This window comes from Bison bison, unplaced genomic scaffold (assembly GCF_000754665.1).
Source record: "Bison bison bison isolate TAMUID 2011002044 unplaced genomic scaffold, Bison_UMD1.0 scf7180017864371, whole genome shotgun sequence".
In the NCBI taxonomy this organism is placed as follows: Eukaryota; Metazoa; Chordata; class Mammalia; order Artiodactyla; family Bovidae; genus Bison; species Bison bison.
In genome coordinates this window covers 16,167,169-16,191,151 of record NW_011494943.1, presented here as the reverse complement: position 1 = coordinate 16,191,151, position 23,983 = coordinate 16,167,169, and the positions used below count along the sequence as shown (strand labels likewise).

The 23,983-nt window shown below is 37.8% G+C and overlaps 1 protein-coding gene across 2 annotated transcripts in view; it reads left to right on the top strand.

Moving 5' to 3' along the window:
* TLK2 (tousled-like kinase 2) overlaps positions 1–23,983 on the top strand; it is a 127,337-nt gene that overhangs the window by 2,620 nt on the left and 100,734 nt on the right. Inside the window, exon 2 of one of the 2 annotated variants that reach the window (XM_010856463.1) lies at positions 1,668–1,753. In XM_010856463.1, coding sequence (XP_010854765.1) covers positions 1,673–1,753 — 81 coding nt within the window. In that variant the 5' untranslated portion in view covers positions 1,668–1,672. Of the gene's footprint in view, positions 1–1,274; positions 1,754–23,983 lie in introns of those variants that run through there. The other variant, XM_010856462.1, reaches the window with a different exon arrangement.

The following is a 23,983-nucleotide window of genomic DNA, read 5'->3' as shown; positions in this document are numbered from 1 at the left end:
AGGGCTGCGGGTCGCCGAGGGGCCGGGTCGAAGATGGGAGAGGCCCAGGCGGCCCCGGCCTGGGAGTGGGTCTTGCGGCCGGCGGGGAGAGGGGGGCACCCGGGCAGCTGGAGGCCCCGGCAGCCTCCCTGGCGCCCCCGAGAGCTCGCCCGCCCTCCCTCCGTGACAGGTGGGCCTGGAGTTGGGGAAAGTTTGGAGCCGGCGGGAGACGAGGGGCGCCGGGACCAGGCCCCATCGGTCCTGCTTTCCGGCTGTGGGCTACAGGGAGGATCCCAGTCCAAGGCCCCGCTGGAATGAAACTGAGTGGATCTTTCCTTAACATGAGTTGACATTAAATGGAATAACCGCTGGGGCGTCATTTTCCGGGCCAGGCCTGGGGATGGAGGTTTAGGAAACGTGCCGAGAGACCCTGGGGCTTGAAGGGAGGCTGCAACCTCTGCTATTCCGGCCTCGATTAGGGCAGGGCGAGACTCGAGGAAGGCCACTTAGGGAAACATTCTCTCAATCTCTCTTTTTTCTTTTTCTCTTTTCTTTTCTAAGATACCTTTCTACCCTTCTGAGAATATCCTAATTCCCTCTCTAACCTGCACTTGTCTGTGTGGGTGAAACTTTAATTTGCCACCCTTTCATTCCTCTTTGCCCCAGGCTCTCAATCCAGGAAGGGAAATGAAACTGGAGGCTTTGTAGGGGTTGTTTCTGAAAATTGTGGAGTTGTTAGATTGCAGAGGGGCATGTTTAATTCATATTTTCAGTGAACTTTTAAATTATGCCAATCATTCCAGTAGCTATTTAGTAATATGTTCAAAGGGGTTGTAGGTAATGGTATATGTACCTTTTCTACTTTTAATATTTGGGCGGTTTCCAGTGCGTTCTGCAAGAGTTGATTTCTTGCAAACGATGGAGGTATTTGCTGAGAGTAGCCTGTGCATTAATTGGTCGTGGAAGGAGTTTAAAAATGGTGTCCTCTTGCCCCTCCCTGCTTGGAAGGAGTGCTAAAAGCAGATGTCTAGAGCAACCTACTGCTCCAGGGAGTGGCAGAGAAAGATTTTGTAAAGGGGTGGTTATGGAGCCATACTAATTTCCTGAATGGATGCAGGTTGATGGTTTTACCATGGGTTCTCTATTAAAATGAAGTAATTAATTCCTTTTTTCATGCTCCTCAGAGAAAGGAGGCATAATATAATAGCGTTATTTTAAGTTATTAGTAGCTTCTGATTTATGCTGTATTATTTTGAAGTTATTATTAATGATTCATATTTTTAGTTTAAGAACCAGTTCCTGTGTGTTTGGGAAGGAAGTATCCTTAAGTACTTACCTAAATTCAAAGGTTGATAGAAGAAATTTTCTTTTTTTGTAAGCTAGGCTTTGCTCAGCTTTTACAGAGATTATATGAAAGATTTGAGGGGGTTTTTTGCTGTTAAAGTCAAATTAGAACTAGTTAAGAATAAGTGACCCTCAGAAGAAGACTTTTGAGCCACTTTGTAACTTTAAATGTATTACTGTTTGATATAGTGCCTTGTGGTTTATTACTTGTATGCCCTATTTATTTGAGGTTTACCTGTATGTGAATATTCTGCGAAATAGTTACTATGCATTTTGTTGTATCCAAGAATTGGTTCTTCATGTTTTAGCTTTTAGGGTCTCACAACCTACTTTTTCTTTTTCAGTAGAAATGATGGAAGAATTGCATAGCCTGGACCCCCGACGGCAGGAATTATTAGAGGCCAGGTTTACTGGAGTTGGTGTTAGTAAGGTGAGTAAAATGATGATAATGAACACTGCTCATGGCCAACTTTAAACACATTTAAAAACAAAGAGCAAACTGGATGGATCATACAGATACATTGAAGGGGAGAAGATCTGGCTCACAGTTCCAGTGAACTTTTAAATCCTATCAGTTACACTCATTTAACAGTACTCTTGAAGGTACTCTGTATGGAAATACATACTTCTTTTTACCCTCTAATGTGGGAGAGGTTTCCCATGGGTCTATTGCAAGGATACTAACAGGATGTGTCTCGATTCTATGCCACATTTTGTCAAAACTCCTCAGTCACTCAGACAAAAACTGTTAATGAAAAGGTATTGGCATAGCTTCATCACGCTGGGCTTTTTGTATGGTTACGTGTAGAGTTTTGAAAAACATGCCTCTGCTATGTCACCTCTCCAAATCTGCAGTTCAGCAGATTCCTCATGATTGTACCCCAGACTCCTTTTCCTTTCCTCCTATTTTCCCTTCTTGTTCACTGTTTTTGTTCCAGTAGCATAAGATCAGGCCCCATTCATGGGCAGTGTTATGGCTTCCTGTGCATCTTTATGAAACTGCTGCCTCACCCCTCTGCTGTGATAGGAGAGCTTTAGAACAAAATATAAAACCTATTTATGATTTTAGTACAATATGTAAGATATATTTGTGATGTTTTATTTAAAATCTTCACCAATCCAAGATGTTGTTTACTTGGACCTGAGACTAGAGAATTTTTGATCTTTGACTTCTTCCTGTACTTTCCAAGAAATATTATTTCTCATGGCAACTTGGATCTTAGTCTCATGCTTTGGTCAGAGAAGGTGTTTGTCAAAGTTTAGTTAGAAAAACTGCTTTGATGAGTGTCGTAATTTTGGTGGGCTGGAATAACTTGATAGTCTTTGTTCATTCAATAGACATTGAATATCTGCTGCCTCCTAGGCATTGTGCAGGATGTTAGGGAGGACACCTCAATACAGTGCTTCCAAGCCCTTACTGTAGAGGGGAGTGTGGTATAGATAGAGGATAACTGGGATGGGAGCTGTGTTAGATCTGTGGTAAGGCACTATAGAAACACAGGATATGTTACACATTTTTAAATTCTTGGTTTCTTGGCCTCTCTAATTAAGTAACTGACTTTTGTGGCACTTTAGAGCAGCTGTGCTCCTGGCTGTTGTTACATGTTTAGTTACATGTCTAAATTCTCTGATCTAGGTGAAGTAGCTTCAACTGTACTTGAGTGGTATATTTGAGTGTTAAATTGATCTCTGATTCAGTTGATTGCCTAATAATGACTTTTGCTGGTAATTCAGTAAAAATCTTGTATCCAAATCTGTCTGTTCAAATGCTCACCCACTGTGTAAGAGTAAGTTTGTATTCAAATTGTATACACTTTAAACTAATTGGGCTTTGTTAGAATGCTTTTCTTTCCTTCTGGTTTTAGGTTCCTGGTAGCTGTATCCAAGCATACTTTCCATGGGGTAGAGCATAAGTTATGGGAATGAGTAACATTGTGAATTCTGCTGCCCAGGCCCAGCTAAAATCATGTAACTGAGATGTAAAAAACTTAATCTGTTTAATAGGAGTTCTGCTTTAATATATAGAAAGAAGTTCATTTTTATCCAGATGTTTTTGTATCATTAATTGTGTTATTTTGAAGTTTCCAGTCATGATAAGTATATTGATTACAATAAATCTGTTATTCTTGGACCACTAGGAGAGTTTTTACCCATAGCAAAGAAACTTGGGGGGAAAAAAAGCAAGTAATTATCCTCTAGTTTTGTGTAGTTAGGAAGAGAAAAAAGAAAATCTCCATTTTGTAGGACTTCTTAAGCATGCAAGCCGTTGTTTCTCTCAGACCGCTTATTTGAAATAGGAGCGGGCGGGGGCCCTGGTCCTGGGAAGAAAGGTGCTTTTGGATAGATGCTTCCTTCAAGCCTGGAACTCCTCATTATGGGTCATCATTTCTCAGTGAGGATGTCGCTGTGTTGATGACAGCTTTCAGTTTTGCAGAGATCATGAGTGCTTTCAGCCCTTGTAAGTGGGAGAGCAGAGTGGCTTTCCTGTGACAGTGCCATCTAGTGGGGCTGGTGCAGCCGCGTGGCTGTCTCTCGAGTTTCTCCTAACTATTCATAACATTTTCAGTACTTTTTGATGTCCATAGAAGGAAGAAAGTCGGTGCCACTGTGGATTCTTTCCTAGTGGACAGGATGTTTTAAGGAGCCGCAGTCTTTGAACTTCCTGGTGATTGTAGATCTTCTGTCTGTTGCCTTGAGGGTTTTGCACCTGCAAATTAGATACGAAACTTAGGCTAGGAGAAAACGGCCATGCCGCCACATTTATTGCTTGCAGTATTTAAGTTGCTCTTTGCTTATATTTAGGTTATTTACAAATTAAAATTTTTCTTTCACATTGCATTTATGCACATTAATTTTATATTTAATATTTAATTTATAATAACTGGTAAAACAGAAGCATTTGTTATGCACTTTGGGATGTGCCATGTGGTTTTGTTTAAGAGACTGATGTTTTCTGTCATCAGTGAGTGGGTAATAGAGGGAAGGAACCTGACGTGCACTGTGAAGCTGTAATTGACTTTCCTCCTCTACTCTAGCTGCCACTTTTTAGGACGACCTGTAACCATTCTCTTAGCATTTTTGAGATGATAGGTTAATTGGGCTATGAACCTACTTCTTCATGTCTTATTGACTTGGCATGTGAACACTGCTCTTTTTTTTAAGATCTCTTCCTTAAAGTGCTAGATAATCCAGTAATGTGAAACTGACTACCTTGTATTCATATGTTTTCAATGAGAACTTAGCAGTTTATATTCCCTACTCTCTCCCCTTTTGACTACTTAAATACAGGTAGTCTCATCTCTGTGATTCTGGAGACTGTAAAGGTGGAATTCTGCCCTTGTGTGTACTATTTATCTGTACCTAGTTGACTTTTAATGCTAATATAGTAACAAATACTTCCATAGTATTTTCTGTGTGCCAGATACTGTCCTAAGTACAAAAAAAGCAATAAGTGAATTTAGATCTTTCATAACAGGGATACTAGTCTTAATAAACATTCCTTCTCTTTTTATGAGACGTGCTAACTGATGCCCAGTGCATTCATTGCTCCCACCAGTTGATTTATAGACTCACCAAGGACCACTTTATGACAACTTGCACTTGTGTTATAATTATACGGCTCAATACAAACTTGTGATAACCATTGACATAAAATCAAAGAATTGTTGATTCTGTGAAAACTAATTTATCTACCTTGGAAAGACTGAATATAAAATGAAGCAATAAGGAGATAACTATAAAAAATTTATTAAGAGAATTTTTTTTAACCTGGAAGAATTTTTCATTTAGATACATGGCAAGTATCTTTTAAGTTCTTGCTTCACTTTTAAAGAAATCGAAACTGGAAATAGTAGATGATGCATTATGGGTGTGGTTTGTGTAAGACAGTGTGAAACTACAGTCAGTAGATCTGTAACTCAGCAGGCCTATATCAAAATATTGGCAACAGAATAAGCATTTCTGTACTTTAAGTTCAAAGAAAATGTTTGTATTTTTTTTAAGATTCCTCACTATAACTTACTTTTTTGATTAATGTCCTTGGTTTCAGTTGTATTGAATAAAAAGTGTGTTGATGGTGTTGAAAAGAAGAGCAAAATGAGAACCATGGAAAGTGGGACTCCCTCTTTTGGCACAATAAGAAACTCATTTCCTATCTTTTATAAATTTGTGAATGTGATGTGAGTCAGATGATCACATCTGACTTCTGAGAAGATCTTGAACCAGCTGATGCCTTTCTCCTGTCATGTAGTAAAGTGTATCAACTAGAAGCTGTCAGTCATGGATGCCTCGTGTTAGCTCTTTCACATGCCAGTGCAGGAAGTTTTGAAAAATATGTGTAGGTGTTTACATTTAGTACATAGTTAGATGGTCAGTAAGCATAAATGCTGAAAAACAGTCTACACATAGACCAGTTTTAGGAGTGACTCTTCTCATATTTAGTGTTATGTTTGTTGGCCTTTATGTTCTCTTCTTTTCATTTACAAATCTTCCTCTATTTATGTCCTGATAAACCCATTGTAAGTTGAAAATATCAGAAGTTGAAAATACATTTAACATACCTAACCTAGCATAGCTTAGCCTAGCCTACCTTAAACACGCTCAGAACACTTACGTTAACCTAGGGTTGGGCAAACTCATCCAACACAGAGCCTGTTTTATAATAGTGTTGAATATCTCATGTCATTTGTTGACTTTTGTTCCGAAAGTGAAAAGCAGAATGATTGGGTACCGAGCGGTTGAGAGTGTATTGGTTCTCTTACCCTCAGGATGGCATGGCTGACTGGTAGCTGTGCTGCCCTCACCACTGGGCAGCGTGAGAGAGGATTGTGTCACATGTGACTAGCCCAGAAAAGATCAACATTCAAGATTTGAAGTGTAGTTCCCACTGCATGTGTATCATTTTTGCACCATCATAAAGTTGAAAAATCGTTAAATGGAACGATTGTAAGGCAGGGACCGTCTGTACTTTAAAATTTATTTAATTCTACCCTCATTTCATACGTAGTCAAGTATCAGCTCATTTCTCTTCTTCCTCTAGCATTTGTCTGCCCCACTGCTACTGCCTTAATCCAGACCTTCCTCATTCATAACTGTAACAGTTAGTATCTCCCACCTCATTCATCTTTTTGTAAACTGCTACCAGTTATATTTCTAAAAATACCAGTAGTGTTTTTTACTCCCTTACTTTAAAGGCTTCACATTGTCTACTGGGTGGAGTTAAAACTCCTGACTTTTTAGCTTCCTGGATTGCTGTCTACTCGCCCACTGCTGTGTGCTGCTGGCTCAAACCATGGCTGGCCTCCTGACTGTACTGCTGTCTCCTCCACTGCTCCTTTTCATTTGTCACATGAACTTTCAGTTTACTCTTCAAGGCATAATTCAGATATCCCTTCTGTATAGCTTTTCTGGATAGCCTCACCAATCTAGTTGTATTATCTTATTAGCACCTGATGACCTGTCTTTATTGTAACACATTTGTTCTCCCTGTTAGTCTCCTTGAGAACATGGATATTGCCTTTATTTCTGACTTTCAAATGCTCAGCACATTGTATATACTGAATAAATCCTTGTCGAATTGGGAAAGAGTTGAATTAAAAACAGTGGTCATCCAAATAGGCATGTTTCTTGTTTTAATGTAGTTTCCAAACTCTAGGCTGAAATTGCATTTAATGTAATGACATATTTGTATTGTTGTTTCGTCACTCAGTCATGTCCAACTTTTTGCAACCTCATGGTTGTATGTAGCCCACAAGGCTCCTCTGTCCGTGGGATTTTCCACGCAAGAATACTGGAGTGAGTTGCCATTTCCTACTGCAGGGTATCTTCTTGAGTTAGGGATCGAACTCGTATCTCCTGCAAGTCTCCTACATTGCAAGCAGATTCTTTACTGCTGAGCCACTGGGGAAGTATTTGGGCTTTAAATTTTTCTTAGGTTTCTTTCAAAATCTCTCTTATGATTCTTCTACTTTCCACTGAAATTTTTTTCATTTATTATCTATAATAAAAGATAAAATTCTCATTCTATTTCCCCCACCCTCAAAATTTTGCCAGCTATTTGTTTTTTAGCATTCCATTTTTCCTCTTTTCTAGTTAGAAAGTTATGTACTGTTTTATTACCACAGAAATTACAGTATGGATTCTTTATATCAAGGATTGATGTTAATCAATACCTCTGCCCTCCTTTTTGTCAATACAAGGGCCTTGAACCTTTAACTTCATTATTCCTCTCCCACTTCACATGCTGCTGTTCTATATTTAATTGTACATGTATGTATATTTAATTAGTAGACTTTATTTTACAGAAAATTGAGCAGTTAGTACAGAGTTGTCATATACTACTATCCCATCTCTCCAGTTTCCCCATTATTAACGTGTTACATTAATGTGGTAGACTTGTTACAGTTGATCAATGAGTATTGATACCTTTATTATTAAGGAAAGTCCTTAGTTTAACATTAGGATTTACTCTTTGTGTTGTATAGTTCTGTGGGTTTTGATAAATGAAAGAGTCACGTGTTAACCATTTGTATATGTGCGTTTTTAAGAACACAGATTTTATTGGGTCTGTTTTGTAGTTACATTCATTTAGCCTCACCTACATGTTTACCTGTGTTGTGTTTACCATTTTCTTTGTTGTTCGTTCCTTTTCACATCTCTGACCTTCCATCTGGAATACTCTTTCTTTTGCTGAAATACATCCTTTGGAATTTGTCTAGTGTGGGTCTACCAGTAATTGTCTTCCCATTGTGTCTGCTTTAAAATGTCTATTTGGAGTTTTGTTCTTGAATGGTGGTATTTTGCCGGGTTTAGGATTCTAGGTTGGCCTGCTGTGTTCTTTTAGTACATGATTTACTGTTGTCCACTGATTTCCTTGATCTCACTTTTATTATCACTGCCATGCTGTTGCATGTAATCATTTTTTTTGCCTGTTTTCGAGATTTTCTCTTTGTCTTTGATATTCTGCACTACAGTGTAGAGACGAGAGATATGTCTAGGTTGGATTATTTACACCTGAATATTTTGGAGGAACATGAACGTACACATAAAATAAGTAGATTTTAGTTTTTGGAGCGGTTTTAGTCTCACAACATAATGGAGTGGAAGGTATGGAGACTTCCAGATACTCCTGCCTCTGCACATTTTGAGAGGTGATGAACCTGCATTGACAATACGTTACCATCCAAAGCCCATAGCATACATTAGGGTTCACTCTTGGTGGTGTATATTCTACGGATTTAGTCAAGTATATAACGATATGTATTTATTATAGTATCATACAAAGTTTTACTGGCGTAAAATCCTCTATGCTCCAACTGTTCATCCCTGCCTCCTCCCCTAGCCCACTACTGAGCTTTTTACTGTCCCCATAGTTTTCTCTTTCCTGGAATGTCATATAGTTGAAATAGTTGGAATCATACAATATGTAGCCTTTTCAGATTGGCTTCTTTCACTTAGTAATATTCATTTGAGTTTTCTCTGTGTCTTTTCATGGTGTGTAAGCTCTTTTTTTCCCTAAAGCCCTGAGTAGTATTTCACTGTCTGGCTGCTGTTGTTGCTCAGTCGCTGAGTCGTATCCAGCTCTTTGCGACCCCGTGTACTGCAGCGTGCCCCTAGTTTAAAGACTTATTTGCTTGTATGTCTGTGTCAGGTCTGAATTTTGGCAGGATCAATCATCCTTGTGGATGTGGATCTTTCATCGCAGCGCACAGACTCAGTGGTTGTGGCGCTCAGGCTTAGTTGCTCTGAGGCACGTGGGATCTTGGTTCCCTAACCAGGGATCGACTCTGCATGCCTGCATTGCAAGATAGATTCTTAACCGCTGGACCACCAGGGAGGTCCCTGTGCCACATCTTATTTGTCTGTTCACCTACTAAAGGATGTCTTGGTTGCTTCCAAGTTTTAGCATTATGGATAAAGCTGCTATAAACATCTGTATGCATATTTCTGTGAGTTGTTGAATTATTTTGATTTATTCTGCTTGGAATTTATTGGATGTCTTAAATCTGTGGGTTGCTGGTTTTCATCAGTTTTCGAATTCTCAGCCATTGTCTTTGCATATATTGCCTCTGCCTTACTCTCTGTCTTCTTCTTGCACTCTATTTAAACATATGTTAGACTTTCTTACTTTATTTTCTCTGCCTTTTACCTTGTTTTCTGTATTGCTGGTCTTTTATTTCCCAGGGCTGAATACTGAGTAGGTTCATTCTGAAATTTCCATCCACTTTTTTATTTCTTCTTATACCTTCCCCTTATTTATTTTCTCTTTAAATTTGTCTAATCTGCATGCTTCTATCCATTGAGTTTTGTTGAGGGTTGGTTTATTTTTAGGTGGCTCTTATCCTCAAAGGATAGCGCTGTGCTACTTGTTTAAAGTAGAAGGTAAAATTTCCCAGAATCATCTCATTGGGCAGGTCCTGGGCTTTGTGGTTTCCTTTACTGAACTTCACCCTCATTAAAATTGTAGTAAATGAGTTCTTTTTGTCTAGTTGCTAAGTCATGTCCACCTCTTTGCCACCCCGTGGACTGCTGCAGCACACCAGGCTCCTCTGTCCTCCAGTGTTTCCTGGAATTTGCTCCAATTCCTGTCCATTGAGTTGCTGATGCTGTCTAACCATCTCATCCTCTGCCGCCCCCTTCTCCTTTTGCCTTCAGTCATTCCTAGCATTAGGGTCTTTTCCAGTGAGTCGGCTCTTAGTATCAGGTGGCCAAAGTATTGGAGCTTCAGCATCAGTCCTTCCAATGAGTTTTCAGGGTTGATTTCCTTTAGTATTGACTGGTTTGATCTCCTTTTAATCCAAGGGACTCTCAAAAGTCTTCCACAGTACCAGTTTGAAAGCATCAGTTCTTTGGTGCTCGGCCTTCTTTATGGTCCAGCTCTTCACATTTGTACACAACTACTGGAAAAACCATAGCTTTGACTATATGAATCTTTATCAGCAAAGTGATATTTCTGCTTTTTAATATGCTGTCTAGTTTTGTCATAGCTTTCCTTCCAAGAAGCAAGTGTCTTAATTTCATGGCTGCAATCACCATCTGCAGTGATTTTGGAGCCCAAGAAAATAAAATCTGTCACTGCTTCCACTTTTTCCCTTTCTGTTAATATTTGCCATGAAGTGATGGGACCGGATGCCATGATCTTCGTTTCCAAGAGGCTGTTTAGTTCCTCTTTACTTTCTGACATCAGAGTGGTTCTAAAAGCTGTGGTAGGTCTTACTAGAACTGGTCAGCTTCAATTTATTTGGCATCAGTAGTTGGGGCATAGACTTGGATTGCTTTGATGTTGAATGATTTGCCTTGGAAATGAACTGAGATCATTCTCTTGTTTTTGAGGTTGCACCCAAATATGCTATATTTCAGACTCTTCTCTTGCCTATGAGGGCTATCCCATTTCATCTAAGGGATTCTTGCCCATGTAGTAGGTATAATGGCCATCTGAATTAAATTTACCCATTCCTGTCCATTTTAGTTCCCTGATTCCTAAGCTGTTGATATTCAGTCTTGCCATCTCCTGCTTGACCACATCCAGTTTACCTTGATTCATGGACCTAACATTCCAGGTTCCTGTGCAATATTGTTCTATACAGCATTGGACTTTACTTACAGCACCAGACACATCCACAACTGAGCATCATTTCCACTATGTCCCAGCCACTTCATTCTTTCTAGAGCTATTGGTAATTGCCCTCCACTCTTCCCCAGTAGCCTACTGGACACCTTCTGACCTGGAGGGCTCATCTTCCAGTGACATATTTTTTTGCCTTTTCATACTGTTCATGGAGTTCTCCAGGAAAGAATACTGGAGTGGGTTGATATTTCCTTCTCCAGTGGACCACATTTTGTCAGAACGCTTCACTATGACCCATCTGTCTTGGGTGGCCCTGTATGACATGGCTCATAGCTTCATTGAGTTATGCAAGCCCCTTTGCCATGACAAGGCTGTGATCCTGAAGGGAGTAGTAAATATATACATAAAAAAATTTACTATTCTAACCATTTTTGAGTGTATAGTACATTTACTTTGTTTTGCAGTCATCATTGTGATCCCTCTCAAGAACTTCTTCATCTTGCAAAAATGAAACTATACTCATTAAACCATAACTGCACATTTACATCTTCCCTTAGTCCCTGGCAACAATCATTCTACTTTCTGTTTACATGAATTTGACTGCTCTAGAAATCTCATATAAGTGGACTCATACAATATTTGTCTGTTTTGTAACTGGCTTAGTTCATTTAGCATAATATTCCTCAAGATTCATCCATGTTGTAGCATCAGAATTTCCTTCCTTTTTAAGGCTGAGTAGTATTACACGTACCATATTTTATTCATCCATGTGTCTGTCATTAGTCACTTTGGTCGCTTCTAGCTTTTGGCTACTGTGCATAATGCTGCTGTGAACATGGGTGTACAAATGCTGTTTGAGTTCCCACTTTCAGTTATTTTGAGTGTATGTATGGAAGGGGAATGATTGCATCTTAATTCAACTCTTTGTTGAAGCTTGACCTCCTCTCATCCTATATTGTTGACAAAGTACAGTCAGAAAATTGTGATTGTTTTTCTTTTAGTCTACCCTTAGCAAAAGCCTTAAAAGTCTTAAAAAATTTTGTTAGCTTCTACAGAGGGACTGGTAATAATACTCAAATTGCAGTTATTTTTTGCAAATAGTATTATTGGCCCAGGAAGTTGAAGAACTAAGTAACTTGGTGAGTTACATAGGATAGCTTTTTATTTTAACCAAACCATAGTTTAATTTTAAAATGATAACAGCAAGGGGCTATCCAGATTTGCTGTACTCGAATTTTTTAAAAACAGATAACTTTATTTATTTAAATATTTATTTATAAGTCTGCCCCAGATCTTAGTTGCGGTATGCGAACTTTTAGATGTGGCATGTGGGATCTAGTTCCCTGACCAGGGGTTGAAGCCAGGCCCTCTGTGTTGGGAGCACAGAGTCTTAGCCACTGAACCACCTGCTGTATTAGAATTTAACAGCGTATGCATGCTCAGTCACTCAGTCATGTCTGACTCTGTGACACCATGGACATAGCCCATCAGACTCCTCTGTCCATGGGATTATCCCAACAAAAAATACTGGAGTGAGTTGCCATTTCCTCTTCCAGGGAATCTTCCCAACCCAGGAATCGAACCTATGTCTTGTGCGGCTACTGCATTGGCAGATGGATTCTTTACCACTGAGCCACTTGGGAAGCCCATTTTAACCAGTTTTGTCTGATGAAGACTGTTAATGTTGCTTATATAAAGATAACAAGGTGATGGTATCTGTTCTAATAGTTGTGACCTGTGTGATAACTTTGCTTTTATAAAGAGTAAATATGTGACTTTCATGGAGAAGGAAATGGGAACCCACTCCAGTATTCTTGCCTGAAAATCCCACGGACAGAGGGGTCTGGCAGGCTACAGTCCATGGGGTCACAAAGAGTCAGACGTGACTTGGAGAGAGATTGCAAGGTAGCAAATGAAGGGGCTCCTCTTGTTCCCAGCTTGTATTGTGTTCAGTTGATGACGAAGCGTCCAGGAGCACACAGAAGACCCACTATCATTTGCTGTAAAGCAAGCTTTCTCAGCATGCCAGTGGACACCAACTGCAGCCCAGGGCACCCGGTGAACTTCTCTGCCACCAGCAGCCAAGCCATAGTCTCTCCAGTATGTCTGAATCTCAGCCTTTGGGAAGGGAGTACCCCAGATGTGGTTTCAGTCTCCTGACTAGACCCAGGCTGATACATAGTATCAACTATTTCCGTTCATGCGTCCTTTCTCAAGAAGCTTCTAGAAGATACAGTCCATAAACACCAAACAGAAAATCATAAAAGAGAAAGCCAGCATATTAAGGAAGCAGATGATCCAACAAAGGAGAAAAGTCAAGAAAATTTTCAGGACAAGGCCTAGGGAGCCAACAGCCCAGAGTGTTGTAGAGGATCACAGCACCTGAGAGGATTTATGTCTCCAGAGAGGGGAAAGTGGAGCCTGATACATCACCTGATGTATTTGAAATAAGCATTAATTCCGGGAAATGGTTCCCTTTTTGGTTTAGTGGTCAAAACGATGCAAATATTACTATGACATATAATATTCATTTATAAGAAATTTTAATTCATTTTAAATTTAAATTAATTAAAAATAAGATATATACATAAATTAAATAAAATTGATTTAAATTCTGTTAAAAAAAAAAAAGTAAACATGTGACTTTCATTGCATAGACTGTTGCCGGAGTTGGTGTTGATTTAATTCCTGTTTTGTCTGTCTCCAGAGGAATACTAAGGATTAATTGTGAAATTAAAATATAATCTGAAAGCCCAGCTAATCTCAGATGAAGATGCCTCTAGTTCGGGATGTTTTGTTATATTAATTAACTTTTATTGTACACCCATTCAGTCGTGTCCGACTCTTTGCGACCCCATGGACTGTAGCCTACCAGGCTCCTCCCTCCATGGGATTCTCCAGGCAAGAGTACTGGAGTGGGTTGCCATTTCCTTCTCCAGGGGATCTTCCCAACCCAGGGATTGAACCCAGGTCTCCCGCATTTCAGGCAGACGCTTTAACCTCTGAGCCATAACTTTAGCAGGCAGATTTAATGTCCAAATTTGGCAGAAACCACTAGCATTAAACCAAAACTCACTTGTCCAAGTTCCATTATCGAATCAAGGCACAAAGTATTCCATCAACTTCTGAAAAGCTGTTTGACCTGCTGTGTGATAATCTGGATGAGGTGAAGGGAAAGGGACATGATAGCTATATTGAAATTTTAGTGCCCCCATTTTTCAGCAGTTGAGTTCTGCTAACTCTTTATTTATTTACTGTTTGTTTGTTTTGAGTTCAGCTGACCCTTAGTAAGTCTGTATTGTGTGTAGATGTTATGGAGGATTAAAAAAAAAAAATCAACCAGATGTACTACATACACTTGGGGCACTTATATAATAAGGCAGGAATGGACCCGTATGTCTATGGCACACAGCTGATGGTGGATATAGAGATGTGAAGGTGTTATGAGCCTAAAAGAAGGGGCACAAGCACGTATGTATATTTACTCCCTCCATTAAAAACAATATGGTGATATGAAGGCATTATGAGCCTAAAAGAAGAGAGCTTAGAAAATAATTTGCTCAGAGGTCAGATTGTGTGTGGAAGGACGAAAGTTTTTGTTTTGCAGTAGGATCACTGTAGCTAAACACCTCAGAAAAATTCTGATAAAATATTATGAATAAGTTGCAGAATGATAGTATAGAATAGCTTGGTTTTAAAGCTTAGCAAAACTGCTTAGGATCTAAGGCAGAGTTGGTTTTTAAGAATTAATTTTGATTAGGTGATATATTTACATAGTACAATATTCAAAAGATTTTAAAGATACACAGTGAAACATCTCTGCTACCCTTTTCCTTTTTTTTCTGGTCACACCCTGCAGCATGGGTGATCTTAGTTCCACGACCAGGGATGGAACCTGTGCCCCCTGCAGTAGAAGCGTGGAGTCTTAACCACTGGACCACCAGGGAAGTCCCTGCTATGCTTTTCCTATATCCGTTTGGTTTTCTTCCCTGGAGACAACTATTAGCAGTTTATTGTATTTTATTTATGTGTGTGTATATATCATACATGATGATATATTATGCATGTGTGTGCATGTGCAAATATGTATGTATATTCACCCACTCCTTTAAAAAAAAATACAATGAGTACGTTATATATATTATTGTGTATTTTCCTTTTTGTGTTTAAAATATTTTAGAAATTGTTTTAGTACATATAGAACTTCCTTCTCTTTTTTCAAGGCTGTTTAATATTCCATTGTACAGCTGAACCATAATTTAACCCTTTTCTTGTCTATGGACACTTAGATGAAAAAGTGTTTTACTGACATAAACAATGCTTCAGTGAATAGCCTTGTACAGAATGTCATTTCACACATGTTTACTGGATAAGCCCCTAGAAGTAGAATTACTGGGTCAAAGGATATGAACATGTGTAATTTTTGTAGTTACAGCCACAGTCCTCTCCATAGAGAATAGGAATATAACTATATTTCTCCATCAATGAATGAAAACATTTGTTCCCCGTAGTTAAGTATGTTAAGGGAGTTATTTAAAGGAGTATGTGGACAGATGCTAGGGTTCTTGAACCTTGTAAAATAATAGGTAAAAATTTGTTTATATGTGTTTATGGCTGTGTCTTTTCCCTAGAAGACAGGTCCACATTTTTTGCTGCATTCTTTAAAAGTTCAGTGATTCAAAATAGGGTTAAAAAGCATTATCTGGCAGTTAGTTGTTTCAAATTAGAACATGTTGCTTTGTATGATATTTCTCTTTTATGGAAATATTTGAGTAGAAGCATGTAAGTAATCATTAGAGATGTTGTATGGAAAGTTACTGTGCAGGAGAATGGTCTAAATCCAATTCCCAATCTTTTATTATTTTTCGTTTCACTCCCTGGGAGGCCATGTTTTAAAAAACCTGTTTTCTATTAAACTGAATTTATTAAGCAATACCTTATTTCCCCAATTTTGTTAATTAGAGCTTTAGAACAGTATGAGGTCAGTTTTACTACATAGAATTAATCTTTTCATCTATACTTAGTTGATGAAATTTTAACTGAAGTCCAGTCAATTTGACATTTTAAATAGGCTGTATAGGTGAACAATAGTTCAGGACCCCATTATTATTTTTGGGACTTAACTAAGAAACAGATCTCTACTCTATATCAGATAGCTTCCAAGGGTCTTTTGAGTTCTGTGTGTTAATAGTACACATTCAGAGATTTTGTTGAGGACCAGTATTAAGTTCTGTCGCAAGTTTTGTTACAAGTAAATGCTCACCATAACAGATTCCTTAGAGCTTTCATATCATGGGATAATGGAGTTAATTTGCAATTATAGTATACATATTATTGAAAGTCACAATTCTGTATGTTCTGGAGAAAAAAACAGGAAGTCTCCATATGAATTAGAAAGTTAAAAGGTTTAATTTAGAGATAGTTGGTGATATTATGTAAAATCTTTTTTTTTGATACTATGTTGTTATTTGGTGGCTTGTTTTGAAAGAGGATTTTTCTAGGGATTATTTAAAATATTTCATATAGGGGAAAGTATGGTGAACCTATATATCATGCTAGACCCTGGAGCAAGAGTTAAAGGTCTTGTCTGTTGGTAGCACTCAATTAGGAAACTTTTTTAAAAAATCATTAACATATTCTGGAATAAAACCTGAGGAGCCGTTTGTTACATAGAATTATTTGTTGTAGATACCTTATTTTATCTAGTTCTTCAAAGTTTTCTTTATTTCTGAAATAGAAATTTAGAACAAAACTTTTATTATGGGCTGTCCTTACAGAACTTTTTGTAGTGATATTTGCTATAAATGGGAATTTGCTTTTACTAACAAATCTTTGACAGTAAATTTTTTTTTTTATTGGAGTATGGTTGATTTTCAATGTTGTGTTAGTTTTAGAAGTATAGCAAAGTGAATCAGTTATATTAATATACATATATCCTCTGTGTTTTAGATTCTTTTCCCATAGACTATTTGGAAGTTGACTATGATAAGTTAAATATGTATACCACTAAGAAAATAACAAAACAGATAATAGCTAATGATAAAATAGATTAAATGAAATACTTGAAACAAATATGTTTCACAGTTCTAAAGAAAGATGGGGAAGAAGAAAAGAAACAAAAGCTAGGAAAAAAAGTAACATAGTACATTTTAACTCAAATACATGATAAGTAAATGTATTATAAATGGTCTAGCACTTCAATGAAGAGTGCCAGGTTAGATCACTGTGATCTAACCAGTTAGATACCCACCTTATTTGTAACCTGTATCTTTATATTTAAAAAGATGAAAAAAGATACCGTATAAACAGTAAATATAAAAATATTGGAGTGCCTATATTGTATTAGACAAAGGACACTTCAGAACAAGGAAAATATTACAAGGGGTAAAGGGCATTTCATAATGAAAAAAGGATCAATTCATTGAGAAAACTCAGCAATTGTAAATGTTACACGTCCAATAACAGAGTGAAGCAAAAACTGACAATTGAAAGGAGCACTGGGCAAATCCACAGTTGTAGTTGGAAATTGCAGTGTTCTCAATAATGGATAGAACAAGCAGGCAAGAAAAAATCAAGAAGGATATAAAAGGTTTAGACAACACTGTGAATGAACTGTACCTAATTGACAGAACACTCTACCCACATACTTTGCAAGCGCACATGGAAGATTTACCAAAACAGACTGTGTCCTGGGATATAAAACATATTTCAACACATTTAAAAGGATTAAAATTATATAGAGAGTACTCTGACTACAGTGAAATTAAAAAGATACCTGGAAAATCTCCCAGGTATTTGGAAGTTAAGAAACATACTTCAAAATAAACTTTAAAGAAGAATTCACAAGGCAAACTAGAAAATCTTTGACCTGATTGAAAATGAAACCCAGTCTGTCAAAACTTGTGGTATGCGGCTAAAGCAGTGCATTAGGAGGAAACATATAACTGCTAAAGAAATGTCTAAAATCAATGAATGACCCAAGCTTCCCCTTTAAGAAGTTAGAAAAAGAACAAACTAAGTAGGAGAGAAATAAAGAGTTGAAATAAATGAAATAGAAAGCAACCCTGAATAATCCTATATTCATTAAAAAAAAATATGGGTTTGTAATTAAAAGCATTTCCACAAACAGAAGTCCAGGCCCATGTGACTTTATTGGTGAATTCTATCAAACATTTAAGGCAGAAATAATAACAGAATTTTCACAAATTTTAGAAACACGCCACCAGTGTTACCTTGATACCAAACCAGGTAAAAATGTTACGAAAAAAGAAAACTATATCTCAGTATCCTTTATGAATATATATGTAAAACTCATTAACAAAATATTAGTAAATTGAATCTAGCTCTTTATATGTTTTATCCTATATGATACATCATGACTAATTGGGCTTAACCCCAGTTGCAAGGTAGGTTGAACATTCAAAGTCAGTGTTAGCTACCATATTAATGAAATAAAGGCAAAAAGCTAAATAATCTTGTAATAGGTGCATAAAAAGCACTTGAAAGAAGTTTAGCACTAGTTTGTGATAAAAGCTCTCAGCTGGCTGTGAATAGAAGGGAACGTTGTCAATCTGATAAAAGATGTCTATTAAAAACCTACATTGAATCTCGCACTTAAATGGTGGAAGATTGAGTGCTTTCAACTCAATGTCCAGAACAAGTCAATTCACAACTTCTTTACAGCATGTTCTGAAGATCCTAGCCAGGTGCAGTAAGGCAAATAAAAGGAATAAGCTTATAGATTGGAAAGGAAAAATAAAATTATGTTTATTTTTAGATGTCTTACAGATGACATGATTATGCATTAGAATGTTCTGAGTAACTGATTTTTTTAAAAAATGGCTAGAGTTTAAGTTTAGCTAGACTACAAGTTGAATTTATGCAACACATCAATTGTGTTTCTTTACACTTGGAATGTATAACTGGCAATTGAAATTTGAAAAGCAATACAATTTGCAGTAGCATCAAATAGTATAAATACAGAAATGTTCCCTAAGAACAGAAGAGTGAGAATATTTCTTAGAGATCCTTGTAATAGAAGTTGTTTTGTATTGCCATTTCATTAAGGTACAAAGGACTAAAGAACATGGGACCCCCTTGCAGTCCAAGGGACTCTCAAGAGTCTTCTCCAACACCACAGTTCAAAAGCATCAGTTCTTCGGCGCTCAGCTTTCTTCGCAGTCCAACTCTCACATCCACACTTGACCACTGGAAAAACCATAGTCTTGACTAGATGGACCTATATTGGCAAAATAATGTCTCTGCTTTTGAATATGCTATCTAGGTTGGTCGTAACTTTCATTTTTTATTTAGATCATGTTCAAAACCTTTTGCCTTTTAGTTAGAACTTCAGTATTGTGACTTGCTGAATAATTGGGCCTCTGTGGGGGCAAACTATTTTGTTGTAATAGGGTAGTTAAAACTTGTTGGTTTGGTTGGTTAAAGTTCAGTGTTAAGGATGGTCCATTCTTATCTTCCCATACTCCCATTGAGCGCCAACTTTATTTCAGGCACTATTCTACACCTTTCTGATATATACTATTATTTAATCCTTACAATATCTCTGAGGTGGGTGGTTTTTCCTTTTTTATCACAGATGAGAAGACCAGAGCTCATAGTGCTTAAGTGATTTGCCTAGTTCCATACAGGGATTCAGTGATTCAGTCCCATACCAGTGTGATTTTAAACTGTTGGTATCAGCTGTTCTCAGTCATTTTTCTATTGGTCACGCCACTGGGCCATCCCATTCTTTCCCATTCAGGAAATGCAAGTAAGTGAGATTAATTTTTATAGTGCTAAGTTTGAGTCTATGTTTTACTTCAAAAGTAAATCAGAAGAAAAAACAAACTGTTAAGTGATATAGTTTTTGGTACTCTTCACAGATATCAAGATACAAGTTTTATATTGGCTTTAATATGCTTTAATGGAAGGCACAGTCCATTTAAAGTTTGATGTTTAATTCTGAGCCATGGGCTGTGTGCCTTGGAAAATAATGTGTTTTAGGGATGTAAGTAACAGTAACCTAGCTAGGTCTTTTACATGGGTTTTACCAAAGGTTAGTATTGTGATTTTTGGAATTGAAAGGTGAACAGATGAGATTGCCAGGCCTTGGTGGGAAACCTCCCAACTGTCTTTCCCCAGTCAGACAGGTGGAAATTTGAAGCAGCTAAAATCTGTGTGTGTGGGAGGTAGGGCGATTGATTATATAAACTTAATATTACTGTCTTAAATTCTAGCCCTTGATGGGACATAAAGGGCATTAGTGATGTCTGCCTGGCCTTTTTTTTTTTTTGGCCATGCCATGCAGGATTTTAGTTCCTTGGCCAGGGATTGAACCTGTGCCCCCTGCAGTGGAAACTCAGAGTCCTAACCACTGGACTACCAGGGAGTTCCCTGCCTAGCTTTCCACAGACGAGTAAACTGAAGATCAGGGAATTCCCTGATGGTCCAGTGGTTAGGACTCCAAGCTTCCACTGCAGGGGTACAGGTTCAATCCCTGGTTTGGGAACTGAAATCCCACAAGCCGTGTGTAGCATGGCCAAAAATAACTGAAGGTCAGATAGAGCACTGACTTGCTAATGATTGTGCCACAATCAGTAAATGACAGAACTGGAATTTAGACTTCTGCCTCCTATCCTTATACCAGTATATTGGGGTCTGCAGTAAGAGTTTTGTTATACTGTTTCCTGTCGGCAAGGATTTGTTTCTTACCAATTAATTAATGCTCTCTTCAAAACAGTAAAAGTCAGGAACCTTATATTTATTGCTCATCAAACTTTCTTTAGACATTTTAATTCTGGATTATGCTGACATTTTTATTTTTGTTCTTACTATGATTTCTTCTCTGTTATCTCTACTGTAAATGTGCCCCATGATTTTGTTCAGAGTTTCCTTTTTCTATCTAAATATCTGTAAGTATTGAATTTGTAGTTTTTAGTCAAAAAAGGAGAGGTTTTTTTTTTATCATAAGGAGTAAGGTTAAAAGCTAAATTCTAAGCTTTATAATAAGATATGTAGTCCATATACTGTTGCTTCTATGTGCATGGAGATGATATTTCTTTTCCTTTAGGATTAGTGTTTTTTTAATGATTAATTTTCAGAACACGTGCATACTTTTATAATAGGACTATCATTGTTAGGAGAAGCTTGGGTATGTATCCACCTAGATTTTAAAAATACTGTACTTAACCCACTTGCATGCATATTTACCTGTAGAAAGCATACCGTATTGATTTTTATGACTTTTACAAAAGTTGAATCATACTAATCATTATTGTTCTGAACTTACTTTTCACACAGCAGATAATTTTAAGATCTGCCATAAAGATGTTGTTATATATAGACCTAGTTCAGATCACTATTTAAATAATCATCCTATAAACATGTTTGTAGACTGGTCTTTTGTCACTTAACTAAAGAAATATATGAGATAAGAGATTTGGAACTTAGAGAGAGAAAACGGTACCCTGATCCTTTCTGTAGATGATCAGGAAGCTCTGGAGGGCAGGATTGTGTTTGCTGCTCTTCTGTACCCAGTAACAGTGTATGCAGCAGCAGTGCAGCCCCATGTGTGTAAGTACTTCCTGTATTGAGCAAGAGTACACTGGATTTTTTTAAACAGCTTTATTGAGATATAATTCTCACAACAGACAATTTACTCAATTAAGATATGCAATTCAGTGACTCCAGGTGTATTTATAGAAATGTGAAACCATTACCACTATCAATTTTCAAACATTTTCATTACCTCAAAAAACAAAACCAAAAAACCCTTACCCCTTAGCTTTCACCCTCAAAATTCACCCCCTTCTCTCGGTGCCTATTGTTTAGTTGCTAAGTTGGTCTGACTCTTTGCAACCCCATGGACTGTAGCCCACCAGGCTCCTCTGTCCATGGGATTTCCCAGACAAGAATACTGGAGGGGGTTGCCATTTCCTTCTCCAGGGATCTTCCCTACCCAGAGTTCGAACCCACATCTCCTGCATTGCAGCTGGGTTCTTTATCACTGAGCCACCCAGGAAGCCCCCTTTCAGTGCCAGGCAACCATTAATCTACTTTTTGTCTCGATTATATTTCACCAGATCTGAACACTTAGTATAAATGGAATCATACAGTCTGTGGTCCTTTGTGATTGGCTGCTTTCACTTGGCATAATGGTTATAAGGTTCGTTCCTGTATCTGAACTTCATTTCTTCTTATTGCCAAATAATATTCCATTGTATGGATATACTTCATTTTGTCTATTCATTCTTTCAGTTGATGGACGTTTGGGTTATTTCCGTTTTTTGGCTATTATGAATAGTGTGCCATGAACATTCATGTACATGTTTTTGTGTGCATATGTTTTCATTTCTCTTGGATATATTCCTTGGAGTGAAATTGCTGGATCTTATGGTTAAGAGATAGTCCATTAAGGGATTAATTTAAGACTTAAGAATCTATTTTTTTTTAAGTCATTAGTTTAACCGTTAGAGGAACTGCCAGACTGTTTTCCAAAGTGGCTGTGCCTTTTTACCTCTCCACCTGCAGTGTGTGAGGGTTAAACTTTCTCCATATCCTTGTCTGTCTTGTTGGTTATATGTACCAGACTTCCATAGGAAGGTTGTCCAGAAGAAAAGATAGTTAAAGAACTTTTTGTTGTTTTTATGGTTGGATTTGCTTGTCTGAAAATGGATGTTAATAAATACATGGTTAAGATTTTGCCATTTATTTAGGGCTGAAATGCTCCTAAAAATCATTAATATTAGTTAAGGATTTTCCTGACTGTGTACTGTGATATTTTATTTGCTTGTCAAAACACAGTTATTCATTTAAAATCACCCCACTGATTTGACTGTGCTGTGGTGTGAAAAGGTGGTTCTACTAATAACTAAGAATGGTGCGGTTTTAATTCTTTATTAGGTCTACTCTTTAATGGAGTATCCTTTAATTACCTCGGATAGTTTGACCCTGTAGTCGGCTGTGCTCTTTTATACTTAAACTTTTGTCTGCTGTTCTCAATCCCTTTTAAGATGCCAATTTAGTTCAAGGAGGAAATGAAGACTTTAGAAACTCAACAAATGTTGACATTTAAACTTTTCCAAGAGTGAAAGAGTAACCTTCAGCCCCTATTTCTACAAGGTTCATATAGGCTTCATTCATCTGCTAAAGACTGGTTGTCAGCATTTGTATTTTAACCTCAGTTTTCGTAAGTTTACAACTTATCCACAAGGTTTTCTTTAGGCTTGAAACTGAAGTAATTTTAACCGCCCCCCCACCAAAAGTTCATTTAGGTATATTAGAAGTGTGTTTTACTTTGTTTTTTGGGAGCCTTGCTTCTTATAAACAAGAAACGTGACTCTTGTCTATTTTTTAAACTGTCCATTTGATGTTTTGCTTAAAAAAATCATTAGTGGGATACAGGATAATTAAAGGTAATCAAAGGGTCGCAGAGAGTCAGACACAACTTAGAGACTGAACAACAGGATAATCAGCTTAAATGTTAGCGTAGAAAATAAGGCTTTCACTGAGGAATGTTAACTTATTATCATACATTGTGTTAAAAATTCTTTTTTCCCTTTATCCTTATGTAAAAAAACAAACTGTTGTGTCAAAGACTTTCAGTAGATTGAAGATTCAGTTCAGTTCAGTTCAGTTCAGTGGCTCAGTCGTGTCCGACTCTTGCGACCCCGTGAATTGCAGCACGCCAGGCCTCCCTGTCCATCACCAACTACCGGAGTTCACTCAAACTCATGTCCATTGAGTTGGTGATGCCATCCAGCCATCTCATCCTCTGTTGTCCCCTTCTCCTCCTGCCCCCAAAATCCCTCCCAGCATCAGGGTCTTTTCCAGTGACTCAACTCTTCTCATGAGGTTGCCAAAGTATTAGAGTTTCAGCTTTAGCATCTGTCCTTCCAAAGAACACCCAGGACTGATCTCCTTCAGAATGGACTGGTTGGATCTCCTTGCAGTCCAATGGACTCTCAAGAGTCTTCTCCAACACCACAGTTCAAAAGCATCAATTCTTCGGCGCTCAGCTTTCTTCACAGTCCAACTCTCACATCCATATATGACCACTGGAAAAACCATAGCTTTGACTAGATGGACCTTTGTTGC